The sequence below is a fragment of the Cervus elaphus genome, chromosome 24 (assembly GCF_910594005.1).
Source record: "Cervus elaphus chromosome 24, mCerEla1.1, whole genome shotgun sequence".
Taxonomy (NCBI): Eukaryota; Metazoa; Chordata; class Mammalia; order Artiodactyla; family Cervidae; genus Cervus; species Cervus elaphus.
In genome coordinates, this window is record NC_057838.1 from 38,915,819 (window position 1) to 38,928,674 (window position 12,856).

General features: G+C 35.7%; 1 protein-coding gene across 1 annotated transcript in view; it reads left to right on the forward strand.

Annotated features, from left to right (window-relative positions):
- The window catches only part of CNTN3 (contactin 3), a 393,558-nt gene that overhangs the window by 93,500 nt on the left and 287,202 nt on the right, over positions 1-12,856 (forward strand). Inside the window, exons 2-3 of the mRNA XM_043886672.1 lie at positions 4,643-4,789; positions 6,225-6,358. Of these exons, the coding sequence (XP_043742607.1) occupies positions 6,304-6,358 (55 nt within the window). The 5' untranslated portion in view covers positions 4,643-4,789; positions 6,225-6,303. The remainder of the gene's footprint in view (positions 1-4,642; positions 4,790-6,224; positions 6,359-12,856) is intronic.

Sequence of the window (12,856 nt, forward strand, 5' to 3'; positions counted from 1 at the left end):
GTTGAGGGTCAGGGGAAGGATGATAAAGGGCTGTAAGTGTTCTTAAGAACAGGAGGGGGCTTGCAGTTGTCATTTGCCTTATTTGCTGATTGTACTTCTGTAAGCACAGAACTGTTGGTGTGAAGATAATATCAAGCTGGGCTCATTATATTCCCCCCACTTCTTAGCTGCTGCACACTTAGAAATTATAGTGAGGAAGTATGTGGAATTGTCAAGAATCTTGGACTTGGAGCTCAGTGTTCATGTAAATTTCATCCTCTGCTTGTTCAATTTTAGCGGGAAAGAGGTTGAGCATGCAGAGTGGATCAACTACATTTTTGGAAGATGTAGAGATCATGAATGAATGAATGAGTATGAATGAAAACCAAGTGGTGTATGAAGCCTGATTTCTGAACTGGCATGATATGCAATCTTCTCAAGTGGTAAACTCATTTATTAGCTCACTACTGTGGTAGTATGTTGCATACCACAATGGTGAAGTAATTTCTCTATAAGACTCAAAATAAAACACCATATTCATCAGACTTTTATGTAGTTAATGATTAAACATTTTGATCTGCTAAACATCTGTAATCTGCTCAAGGCTTTTTGTGGGGGCTTTTGTTATGGGTTGGAAATAATGTATATTCTTGAATAGATTTTTGTTTCTCGAACATCAGAGTTGGAGGTGATTTTTTTTAGATGTGAGAAATGTGTTAAGCAATGTTTCTCAACAAAATTGCTATTGGGTTTGTCTCTTTGAAAAGGAGAGTAATCGTTAGGTATCTATTACTCTGATAGAAATAGAGTCAAGTAATTCTCACACCAAAACTTTCCACTACATGGAGAAACTTAACTGAGCATTTGTTAAGACTGCATTCAAAGTGTGTGTATGCATTTAATATTATCAAATATATATCAGTATTTCATGATCCACAAGCTTAGTAGCAATTTTGTAAAGTGTATGACAAAAGTCACAAATGGTCTCTTCCTTTAGAGCATTCAGTAACCACTATTTAGGGCATTTTTTGTTTTTAAGTCCAAGGTCTAGTATTTTTAACTCAGCTGAGATTAAGAATAGATAGTGCCATTGTTAATATGTATGAATGTGGGGGGCTTTTTAAAGACCACCATGAGAAACGTGTTATGAATATATTAAGCTTTAGCCGCCAGATGCAAATGTCTGTTAACAGAGAAAATTCTAAAGGGTTGGGAATACATGTAAATCCATGGCTGATTCATATCAATGTATGACAAAACCCACTGGAAAAAAATAATAATAATAATAATAAAAAAAAAAAAAGAAAAAAAAAATAAAACTTCAAAAAAAAAAAAAAACATTTCTGTGACTGGTAGAATGTTTTTATTGTAGCAGATGACATTTTGATTTGTATTTGTCTTGCTTTATTAGCTTCCTTTGTGTTTATTTTGGCGTGGTGATTTCAGAAGGGAAATGAGCTTTAGTATGACCCTTCTCTCTGTGACAATACTTGGCAGCACTGACAAGTCAGGTCATGATTGTATTAATTACCTTCATTATTTATAAAGTCAGTGCCCCACTTTAGCAATGATTAAAAATGAGCAACATAATTTTTAAAATAATATTCTTGAATGAGGTTTCTTTTTATCCTCAAACTTTATACAGTGTGTGCCTATGTATGTATGTGAGCATATATAAGAATAATGGAATATATTTATTTCTTCTCTTAGATAGTTTGGTTAGTGTGGTCTAGTTTCTGATTTCTATGAATTTGCAAGAATGAAATTGGTGTCTTGCAAAATATGTTATATTTTTACCCTTTTAAGCCTGATACAGATTATAATATGTCTGATTCAAATGTTCACTATAAATCTGATCATGTTAACTCTGGTTAAAATTGTATATTGTATTCTAAGAGCTTTATCTTGATACTAATATTCTTAGCCAGACACAGAAGCTTGACCCTTATTATATATCTGCTGTCTCACCCCACAGTGAACTTGGCCATCTGCATTCCATCTCATCAGTCTTCTTTCTGTTCTTACAAGTCATGAACACTGAAGCCCCAGGGCCTTTGCATATTCTATCCCTTACAAGGAGAGTTGATTGCCAGAGCGTTTAACCAGCAATAGGGCATGGGCACTGACCAGTTGGGAGAGAAACGAACTAAAGCAGGATTCTGGAAGCTCTCTGCTGAGCCAGTCATTAGATTTTTAGGTCATGCATCTCGGTTTGTGGGCTGGGGTCCTGGTCCAGCCTGGGAGGCAAGGTGATAGTTGATGGGAAAGGGTCCAGACAATGGCTACTCACCAGCCTGCTTACCAACTGAAGGCCATACTAAGTCTTTGTGTATATCTGGAAAATTTCTTTCTGTCTTCACGTTGCAATACATACACAATCTGATTATATCATATCATATTTTCTTTTCTTCCATTTCCCTTCACTTCTTCAGAGGAGCTTCCCCTGACCTTCCTGATGAAGGTTATTCTCACTGACGTTTTCATTAGAAACTCCTGTCTCTTTACATTGTACCTTTCACAGTATCTTTCACAGTGTTCAGTTTACAAATAAACTTTGTAAGTAATTGAATCATATGTCACTCCCATTAGTTTGTATAATCCAGGAGGGCAGGGGTCATTAGTTAACTGACGGTCCCATCTCCACCTTCCTCCACTATTAAAATTTCAACACCTAATAGGAGGTAAATATTTATTGAATGGATGAATTCTCAAAAAGACTTTAGAACTTCTTTGAGCATGTTTATATTTTGCAAATGCAACTGGTATGCATGTTACTTGTGGGATGCATTGTTGAGTAGATAACATTTTTTTTTTAAAGTGGCCATATTCTTAATGCCTGCTTGAACAATTTTCTGAAATAAATTTTTAAGTAGTGGTGGCTGTATCCCATGCTGTTATTTATCTTTTCTTTCCAGTAGAAATGCTTCTCACTCACTTGGTGTCCAGTGAAATGATTTAATCTTCAGAGCTGATTTATTCATTTTCCTTAAAGCTCAGCAAGAAAAATTACTTAAAAGCCTACAATAATGTACAGGGTGTTGGGAGCATTGGAACAGTCAGTGGTGGATAAGCTGTGGTCCTACCTTCAGAGACACTTCAGTCTAGTAATTTTCTCTTTATCCCATTTATAAGCATTTATAATATTTTGTTTTCCCATTGCCGTATTAGCATGTAGAGCATATATTTTGCTCTCTGTAGACCATAGAGCAAAGCCTCATATTTATTTGGATGCATTTTAATGACTGTGATAATGTTTCCACAGGATCTTCTGCTAAAATTTATCCTTGTTTTTTTCTTGAAAATTCCAACAATCTGTTCTTTTTAAGTCTACTATTTTGTTATTAACAAATTCTTTTTTAAGTACATTTAATGTATAAGCTGGATAGCTTTAACTTCTCAAAGAAGGAAGTATTATTTCAATCATTGTTAGACTCCTCAAGGGTTTCCTGTGTTTGAGACTTAACTGTTGTCCCCAGACTTTAATATTCCTTGCAACTGTTTCCTAGCTTTTTATGAATATTTGACATTTCATGTATCATATTATTGCATTTAATGTTTCCAATGCCTTTTATGAATAACTGTCATTGTATTTATTTGAAATGTTATTTTTTTTCAGTTTTCTACTGGGTATATATTTGTATAGCACAGCAAGTGTGAGAAGAGTGACACATACACTATAGTATCCTCACATACATGGTGGTGGTTGTTCAGTCATTCAGTTGTGTCCAGCTCTTTGCAACCCCGTTGACTGTAGCATACCAGGCTTCCCTGTCCATCACCATCTCTTGGAGCTTGCCCAAACGTAGGTCCATTGAATCAGTGAGGCCGTCCAACCATCTTGTCCTCTGTCATCCCCTTCTCCTGCCTTCAGTCTTTCCCAGCATCACAGTCTTTGCTGATGAGTCAGCTCTTCACATTAGGTGTGCCAAGTATTGGAGCTTTAGTTTCAGCATCAGCCCTTCCAATGAATATTCAGCATTGATTTTCTTTAGGATTGACTGATTTCATCTCCTTGCAGTCCACGGGACTCATGCAAGGCTGTCATATTTAAGTGTAATGTAGAATCATTTAAGTTATTATTCATGTTAATGGCTGAAAATAAATATAGGGACTTCCCTGGTGGTCCAGTGGCTAAGACTCTGTGCTCCCAATGCAGGAAGCCTGGGTTCAATCCCTGGTCAGGGAACTAGATCCCACATTTCAGAACTAAAGATCTCGCAAGTCACAACTAAGACCCAGCACAGTCAAATAAGTAAATAATATATTAAAAAAAATTTTTTTTAATATCTTACTGATTGAGCAGAAAAAAGAAAGGCAGGCTAGGTAACTGAAACCCTTTGGTCCAGGTGGGGGAAATCAACCACTGGAAAGCTTTGAGAAGCAATGATTGAATGAGGTAGAATATGTGTCCTTCCTTCTGTACTTAAATCATTTCATGATTTTGGGCATAAGTCTCTTGGAACTGAATGCTATTGAAAATAGCTTCAAAACATCTCCGCTTCATATGCACAGTGTGACAGACACCACATGTGACTCATTCATATTCTCTTTCCTTTTTCACTTAAGTACACACATCACTTCCGGTTGCCACCTAATGCCTTTTTTGATTGGACCTAATGGCTTTTCTTTTTGTTTTGTTTTGTTTTGTTTTGTTTTCTTCTAGAGCCATTTTTCCACCCCTTTGAGAGGCTAGAAGTGCTGGGTCATTAATACTCCCTGAAAACAGCCTCCAAACAGTGACTCCTGGGAGTTGGCGTATAAGTACCTCAGCTCCCTTGCCCCTTGGCAAGAATAACTGGACAACTCAAGGGTACCTCTGTCCTTACTCTGAGGCATATGTTCTACACAAGCTGGACTTCAGAGTTTCCCCAGAAGGAATAACCTCTGCTTAGCTCTCACATCTTACCCTTTACTGTCTGTCTTCCTTTCTCTTTCACTTTTCCATGTCCTGACTGATTTTATTGTTCACCTCTCATCTAAACTGCTTGCACTTGAATTCGTTTTGCAGTGTTTGCATTAAGGGGAGCCTTAATAGTGAAAAATGGTCACAGATCCCATGATGGTGTAAGTTGTCAACCTGCAGTTCTTAGAGGAGTAGTTCTCAATTGTATTTCCATCTATCTCAGATTCCCATAGGCCAAGTCACAGTTATGCCTAAATCCCAGAATTCTGGTTGCAGTTTTACCTCTTACTCCCTCTGCCTCCCCCAGGAATTGTATTGTAATGAACAAGAGCAACATCATATAGCAGTAACTGATTTAATAACTTGTTTTAAGTATGTAAGTTGCAAGATATCATGTTTTTACTCTTGAAACTGTCATTTGGGACACACTTAATTCTAACTGAATACATCACATGTCATGGCAAGATCCTGTAGTTAAGCACTACTGAGATTGCTCTCCTTTTAGCCCAATCCATAGCAGCTGCTGACTGAAAGTTATACACATTCTCTGCTAAAATGACTGACATTAAAGTCGTTAATTCTCCTGTGTGGAACCATTTGAGTTTCAGCAATCAAAAAGTGATTTTCTGATTTTATGCGTGTGTGCATCTAGCCTACTTGATCATTAACCATGCAGTTGAGGTAGTTTCAGATAGCCACCAAAAATGACACAGGATATTCACATAATTATCTACTCTCAGCCAGCACATTCAAGTTTATGAAAATTCAAGAAAGCAAAAAATAAGGTAGTTCCATTTGCAAGATTATCTGACTGAACAATTTTCATTGTGAGCATTTTTATCTCTTTTATGAAGCTTATGTAATTGAGGGCTTTCTACAGTTGTTCCTGAAAAAAAGGCTTAGGATGAACGTTGACAATGTTATTTATAATTTATATGTCTTATGAAGGATTAAGAGACTATGAAAAGCAGTGCTTCAAGATATCTGCTGATTTGACTCATTTAGTCTAACCAAAATTATTATCATGAAAGAAAATGAGAAAAATTTTAATTTCAAGGCCGTATTTTATTTGTTATGATTACTATCTAGCAAAGTTTTAATATTTAATGTTTTAGTTTTGTTGGACATTTCTAATTTTGTGAAGCTTCCTCCGTATGCCTATCAGTTACATAAAGAGTTTTTTAAGTATCTACATACTATACATCTTTATTTGCACCAAAAGGATTCATTTCATTTGGGGATTTTGGGTGTTGTGAATGGTACAGTTTTATGAGAAGAAAATCTACATTTTAAAGCAATTCATTTTTTTAAAGTCTGACTTCTTTGTATATATATTTTGCAGATAAAAGGATTTACCCGAAGACTAAGCATCTATTCATCAAAAACTGGACAAGAGTTACTCTTGCTTTTGGAAGTTAAAGATGTTGTTGTCATGGAAGCATTTGATCCTCCTTTCATTCATTGGCTGCCTAGGAGGTAATAATAAACTGTATTTTCTAAGTTGAAGTTAGAACTATGCTTGAGTCATATGTTAAATAATTTTTAAATGTTAAACAATACTGTACAAATCTTTTTTTCCCAGAAACAAAATACTACTTTTCTGATAAATGGAGTCTTGTTTTGCTTCCTAATTTTTGCCTATTTTACTTTCATCACAAATATAGTGTCACTTACTATAACAGATCTAGTTTAGTGCTATGACTATAACAACCCAGAACTTGAGAATAATAGTGAGTGTATGACATTTTCTCCAAAATGTTTAAATCTTGTAAACTTTAGTATAAAGAAAGAATATAGATTTTACAGAATTTCAGTATTTTCATGTCTAATCTTAAAAACAATACAGTTTTTCTTCTACCAAATAACTTATTTAAGGGAATAAAAATAAAGATAGAATTTTAATTTTTTAAACTTTGAAAATTTGTAGCTTGGAACAGAACAAAAAAGGGAAAGATTCTCCTATATCCACCATACAAAAGCAACTCTTAAAATATGTTTCATTTTGTTTGTTTTGCTTCATTTTCTGGAACAGTAGAGGAATAAAGACAAAGATTGCTTTAAATGAAGTAATATATGTACAATGATTAATTTTTTTTTTTGCTTTTTCATCTTATTACTTTATTTCTTTTTATTATAAAATTTCTCCAGTACCTAAACAGTTGAAAGAATGGTACGATGAATATCCACATATGCACCATTTTATTGTATCTTTAATTGTACTTATTCTATCTATATATACATGTATATGCATTTTCCATTTATTGATAGATTGACTACATCACTTGAAAGTAGGTTACAGAAGTTTTCACCTCTCACCTCCCAAAATTTAAGTATCTGTCTCCTGAGAAGATGACCTATTTTCTAGATGAACAAGTTCTTTTTGATACTTAAGGAAAGTAGAAAAAAATGTGGCCTGTCATTTTTCTTTTCTAAGAGGAGAAAATTGGTGTAGAATGAGGTCAAATGCAGTGTCAGGTAAAACATATGTTACTTGAAGACATGTTTATATTGGAGTAGACTTCTGAGCCCTTATGGTAAATTTTAAACATTCTTAAAATATTTAAATGATACTTACACCTTCAACTTTTAAAATAAACTTTTTTTTTAAGCAGGTTGTTCCCTGATGCCTCAGTTTTATTTTCTAAAAGATTTTCTTTGCTACTAACCTAGTATTGAGCAAAAAAGAATAATTATTTTAAATTTTTACTGTTTTAAATAGTCTTTGGAGAAGATTGACACAGATATGAAAGTAATTTTTTTTCTTGCGCTGTTTCCTTCATTTAAAAAAATTTTAAATTTGAGTTCTGTTGTTAAAGGAGAAAAATGAAAGGACATATACTTCAGCAGTATTATTATTCACAATGTCAACTTTCATAGAAACAACCTCGAAATTTTACAGTTACTTGGAAGTGGGTAGATATACTCAGAAAGTGGAAGTATAGCTAAAGGAAGTGAGATTAGTGTGTCAAAGGTTTAAAATTTTGAGTTGTAATTTGGCACTATGTACAAATTGTATTGATTGCTTTCAGTAACTTAGATGTTTTACACTTATGACACTGCTTTCTTATAGAGAAAGCAGTAAAAGCAGTATTCATTTACAAAATATTAAAACGTTGTTTAAAAAGTTTTAAAGGAACACTTGATTTTCTAGGTATGTTAAAAAACTATACAAGTTAGTAAAGGAGAATTGGATTAATATATGATAAATTACATATAGAGTATAACTTACAGAATTGGTAATCTTTACAATTACAATATGGAGAAGAATTTGTCTCTGACCAATTTTCTAAAGAGTATTGATTGCATACAGTTCTTTATATACTGAATATTGGTACTCTTTTTGCATTTATATAAAATTTAGATAAAAAGCCAGCTTGTGAGTGTGATATTCTGTTAACCAATCTTGGGTCACTTTTTAAATATTAAATTTAAAATCTGTTCATGATGTGGTAGGTATCTATAAATAAATACCAAGTAAAGACATATTATGTGAATTCACTACTTAGAGTTTATCCAAAGACATTAACTCAATAAATAGAGCAAATGCTTGATAATTTTGACTTTCTGTTTTCTCAGATCTAAGCTTTCTGTTATCCATTATTTTGTGCATTTTAAAAACTATTTCCTTCTATTGTTTTGTCTCTGCAGCAAAGAGGCAAATTGCAATTTTGAGCTGGCAGTTTTTCCTAAGATGAACATGATCATTTTTTTTCCTCGAAAAACCAGGCTGCATTCACTCTTTAAAATATATTTATTAAGCATGTATTATAAACTGCACATTGTTTCCAGAAGAAAAGGGACAGAGATCTGTGTCATGTGGGGTTTATATTCACTCAGGTTGTGGAAGAGAATCACAGTGAGTTAGTAGATGATGGAGCTATGAAGAAAAATAAGCAGCATAACATGAAAGTTTGGGGGGCTGGGGCATGAGTTACCATTTTAAATGACATCTTCAGATTCATCCTCATAGAGAAGGTGATATTTGGCACAGAGACTTAGCAGTGAACAAGCTGACCTTGTGGGTATTTAGGGAAGAGAGCTTCAGGCAGAGTCAGCAATCCATGCAAGTGTTTAATATATGACATGCTGAGTATTTCTTGAAATAGCAGGAAAGTTAGCCTAGTTGGATATGGAAGAGTTATGGAAAAGAAGTAGTAGGTGAAAGTCAAGAAGTAATGTGGAGATGGATGTAGCAGAAAATGAAGGCCTTGTGTATCACTGAAAATATTTACTGCTCTTGCTTTGAATGCCCTCAGGAGCCATGGTGTGATTTGATCAGGGCAGTGATGTAATTTGGCGTATTTTTTTTTAAGGACCTGGCTGGATGTTGTGTTGCGGATTGATTGTAGAGATACAGGTGAGCAAGCAGAGGCTGCAGTAGGAAGTTAATGCCGTAATCAGGGAAGGGATGTTGGTAGCTGACTTCAGGGTGGTAGCAGGGGTTGTTGATGTTCAGCTGCTAAGTTGTGTCTGACTCTTTGTGACCCCATGGACTACAGCATGCCAGGCAGGCTTCCCTGTCCTTCACTGTCTCCTGGAGTTTGCTCAAACTCACGTCCATTGAATTGGTGATGCCATCCAACCATCTCATCCTCTGTCACCTCCTTCTCCTGCCCTCAATCTTTCCCAGCCATCAGGCCTCAGCTCTTCTCATCAGGTGGCTAAAGTATCAGGGTGGTAGTCAGATTTTGGATATATTTTGAATATATATTCATGAGTATTTGTGGATGGGATGTATGTGGAATATGAGAAAAAAGAAAGGCTTGAAGATGACCTCAAGGCTCAAGTGTCACATTGTGTCCACTTGAAGAGGTGTACCTTGTGAATGAAATGAAGAACCGGCAGAAGACAGGGATGAGTTTTCCAAACTGAAGGTCATTACGAAGTAAGGGATTAAAAGATCGATTCTTGGATCATGTCGAGCATTTTTATTAGAATAAATAAAATAAGCATAAAGTATAATGTATCAGCATTCACTGTCCATTTTGTAAATATAGTCTGTTGAGCAATTCTAGGCATTTGAGATATACCCGTGAACAAAACAGACAATGTCCCAGTCCTCCTAGAGCTGTCCTTTTAATATATGTGAATTGATCTTACATATGTTTTATGAGTCTTGATCTTACATATGTTTTTTACTGAGTTGCTATGAAAAAAGTTGAGAACTATGTAGAAAACAGAGAGTTAGAGATAAGAACCCTCCAGAAGTCTAAGAAACCAGAAAAAGAAGTAACAGATAAGGAAAATAATAGTGCAGACTTCAAAATTAGTAATACTAATAGTACTCATTAATGGATGTTTAGGCACTGTGGAATATCCTTACTTAGGTCATCTAATGAACAAAAGTACAGTGAAACAGATATTATTGCTTCTGTTTTGGAAGTGAGGAAACAGTCCCTATAAGTTTAAGTAGCTTGCCATGTGTGCATGTACATACACGCATAGACTTTCCTGGTTGGCTCAAACAGTGAAGAATCCACTTGCAATGCACGAGACCTGGGTTTGATCCCTGGGTCGGGAGGATCCCTTGGAGAAGGGCATGGCAGCCCTTTCCAGTATTCGCGCCTGGAGAATCCCAGGGATAGAGGAGCCTGGTGGGCTACAGTCCATGGGATCACAAAGAGTTGGAAACTACTTAGTGACTTAACACACAAGTTCCAATCTATATGATTATCCCAAGATTTCTTTTTATCTTTCCAATCAGAATATAGCTCCCTAATCACTAGAATTTATCCCTTCAGTAGTTGGTCTTCTGGAATGAAGTGAGAGGTATCGGCGTTGGGTTAAAAATTACCAGGACCCAAAGAAATCATTGTTTTGCTCCTTCATTACCTACTAGTTCATTGCTTAGCTATTTTAGACACTTTTTATGTTCACTGTCTGCTGAGCCACTAGCCACATATGCTAGCTGAACTCTTGAAATGTACCTAGTCCCAACTGAAATGTGCCCTAGTGGAGACTGTAAAATGCATCCAGAATATAAAAGACTTGTTACCAAAAATACTGAGTTAAAATAAATTATTTAAATATCTCAGTAATTTATATTGAATTAAATGCTGCTTTGATAATAATTAAGTTATATTTGGTCAAGTAAAAGCATTATTAAAATTAATTTAAGTTGTTTCTTTTAACCTTTTTAATGTGATTACTAGAAATTATAAAATTTTTTTTTAAATTTTTTATTTATTTATTTATTTATTTTTGTCATACATTGATATGAATCAGCCATAGATTTACACGTATTCCCCATCCCGATCCCCCCTCCCACCTCCCTCTCCACCCGATTCCTCTGGGTCTTCCCAGTGCACCAGGCCCGAGCACTTGTCTCATGCATCCCACCTGGGCTGGGGATCTGTTTCACCATAGATAGTATACATGCTGTTCTTTTGAAATATCCCACCCTCACATTCTCCCACAGAGTTCAAAAGTCTGTTCTGTACTTCTGTGTCTCTTTTTCTGTTTTGCATATAGGGTTATCGTTGCCATCTTTCTAAATTCCATATATATGTGTTAGTATGCTGTAATGTTCTTTATCTTTCTGGCTTACTTCACTCTGTATAAGGGGCTCCAGTTTCATCCATCTCATTAGGACTGGTTCAAATGAATTCTTTTTAACAGCTGAGTAATATTCCATGGTGTATATGTACCACAGCTTCCTTATCCATTCATCTGCTGATGGGCATCTAGGTTGCTTCCATGTCCTGGCTATTATAAACAGTGCTGCGATGAACATTGGGGTGCACATGTCTCTTTCAGATTTGGTTTCCTCAGTGTGTGTGCCCAGAAGTGGGATTGCTGGGTCATATATATATATTACTTGTATTATATTTCTTATGGACAGCACGGCTCTTGATATTTTTAAAATAGAAACTTGACCATCTTGCAAAGATCTTCCAATATCTAATATCTCAAAGTAGCCTACATCTGGGGAACTAATGAGAACTTTCTAATTTCCCATGAAAAGTTATAAATATTTCCTGAGTGTTAGCAGCAAATACTCAATCCTTTGTCAGATGAGTTCAGATTTCAAGTACCATTGCTTCGTGAGAGTAGATAAGATAAATCCTTCATCAGTGCATGTGAAAATTCTAAACTTTGCAGAGAATATTCTGTTTTGTTTTTACTTAATCTTCCAGTGGGTCTAGCAAGGTTTATAGGTGTTTTGAAAAGAGAAACATCCTTGGATAACTGAAATTATTGTTGATGTCTAGTTTAAAACACCACCCTGGAAAATATCATATTTCTGTAAAAGTTCTAGTGTTCTTATCTCATCAGATTATTCTCTTAGATTTGTAGTCAGCAGTCACCATATTGGAATCTGTTATTATTTTGAACTAGAAATAACTTGTGAACATAAGTAGCCGTCAATCCAAGAAGGAATTAGTTGTAGAAGGGAAGAGGATATTTAGTTGTCCTTAACTTTCTTGTAGTGGATATTCTGTTGGTGTCTCCAGTGTCAACTGTTTACTGCTGTCATGAAACAGCCCTGAAGCCTGGAAGAGACTAACCCCATGCAGAGCTCTACGGATAGACCCCTCTGATTTGCCCCAGTGATTGGCCTAAGCCATTGAGCTTAAGGGATTTTTTTTCCCCCATAAATTTGATTAAATCAAGGACATTCTGTTCAAACTTTAGGAAAAGTGCCCTTTCTCCTAGTGTATCTGAATGAGGAATCCTGGCATCCTGGTTGCATCAGGTGTCCAGCCTATAATCACATGGGAAGCCAGCCTGACGGCAAAGCTGACTCTCTGCATTCAGATCAGAGAAATCAGAAGACACCAGCCCCTTGATGAAATCATGTTGACATGCCCCCTCTGGCTTCCACGTCATCCAAAGCAGAAAACGCCCCTCCTCTAGACCCTATGACCTGGCATAACCCTTATTCCACAGAGCTGCTTGACCTATGAAATGTATGTTTGCCTCTTCAGGACCTACCAAGGCAGTGAAGGTTATGTCCACTCATAGGTATCCCTG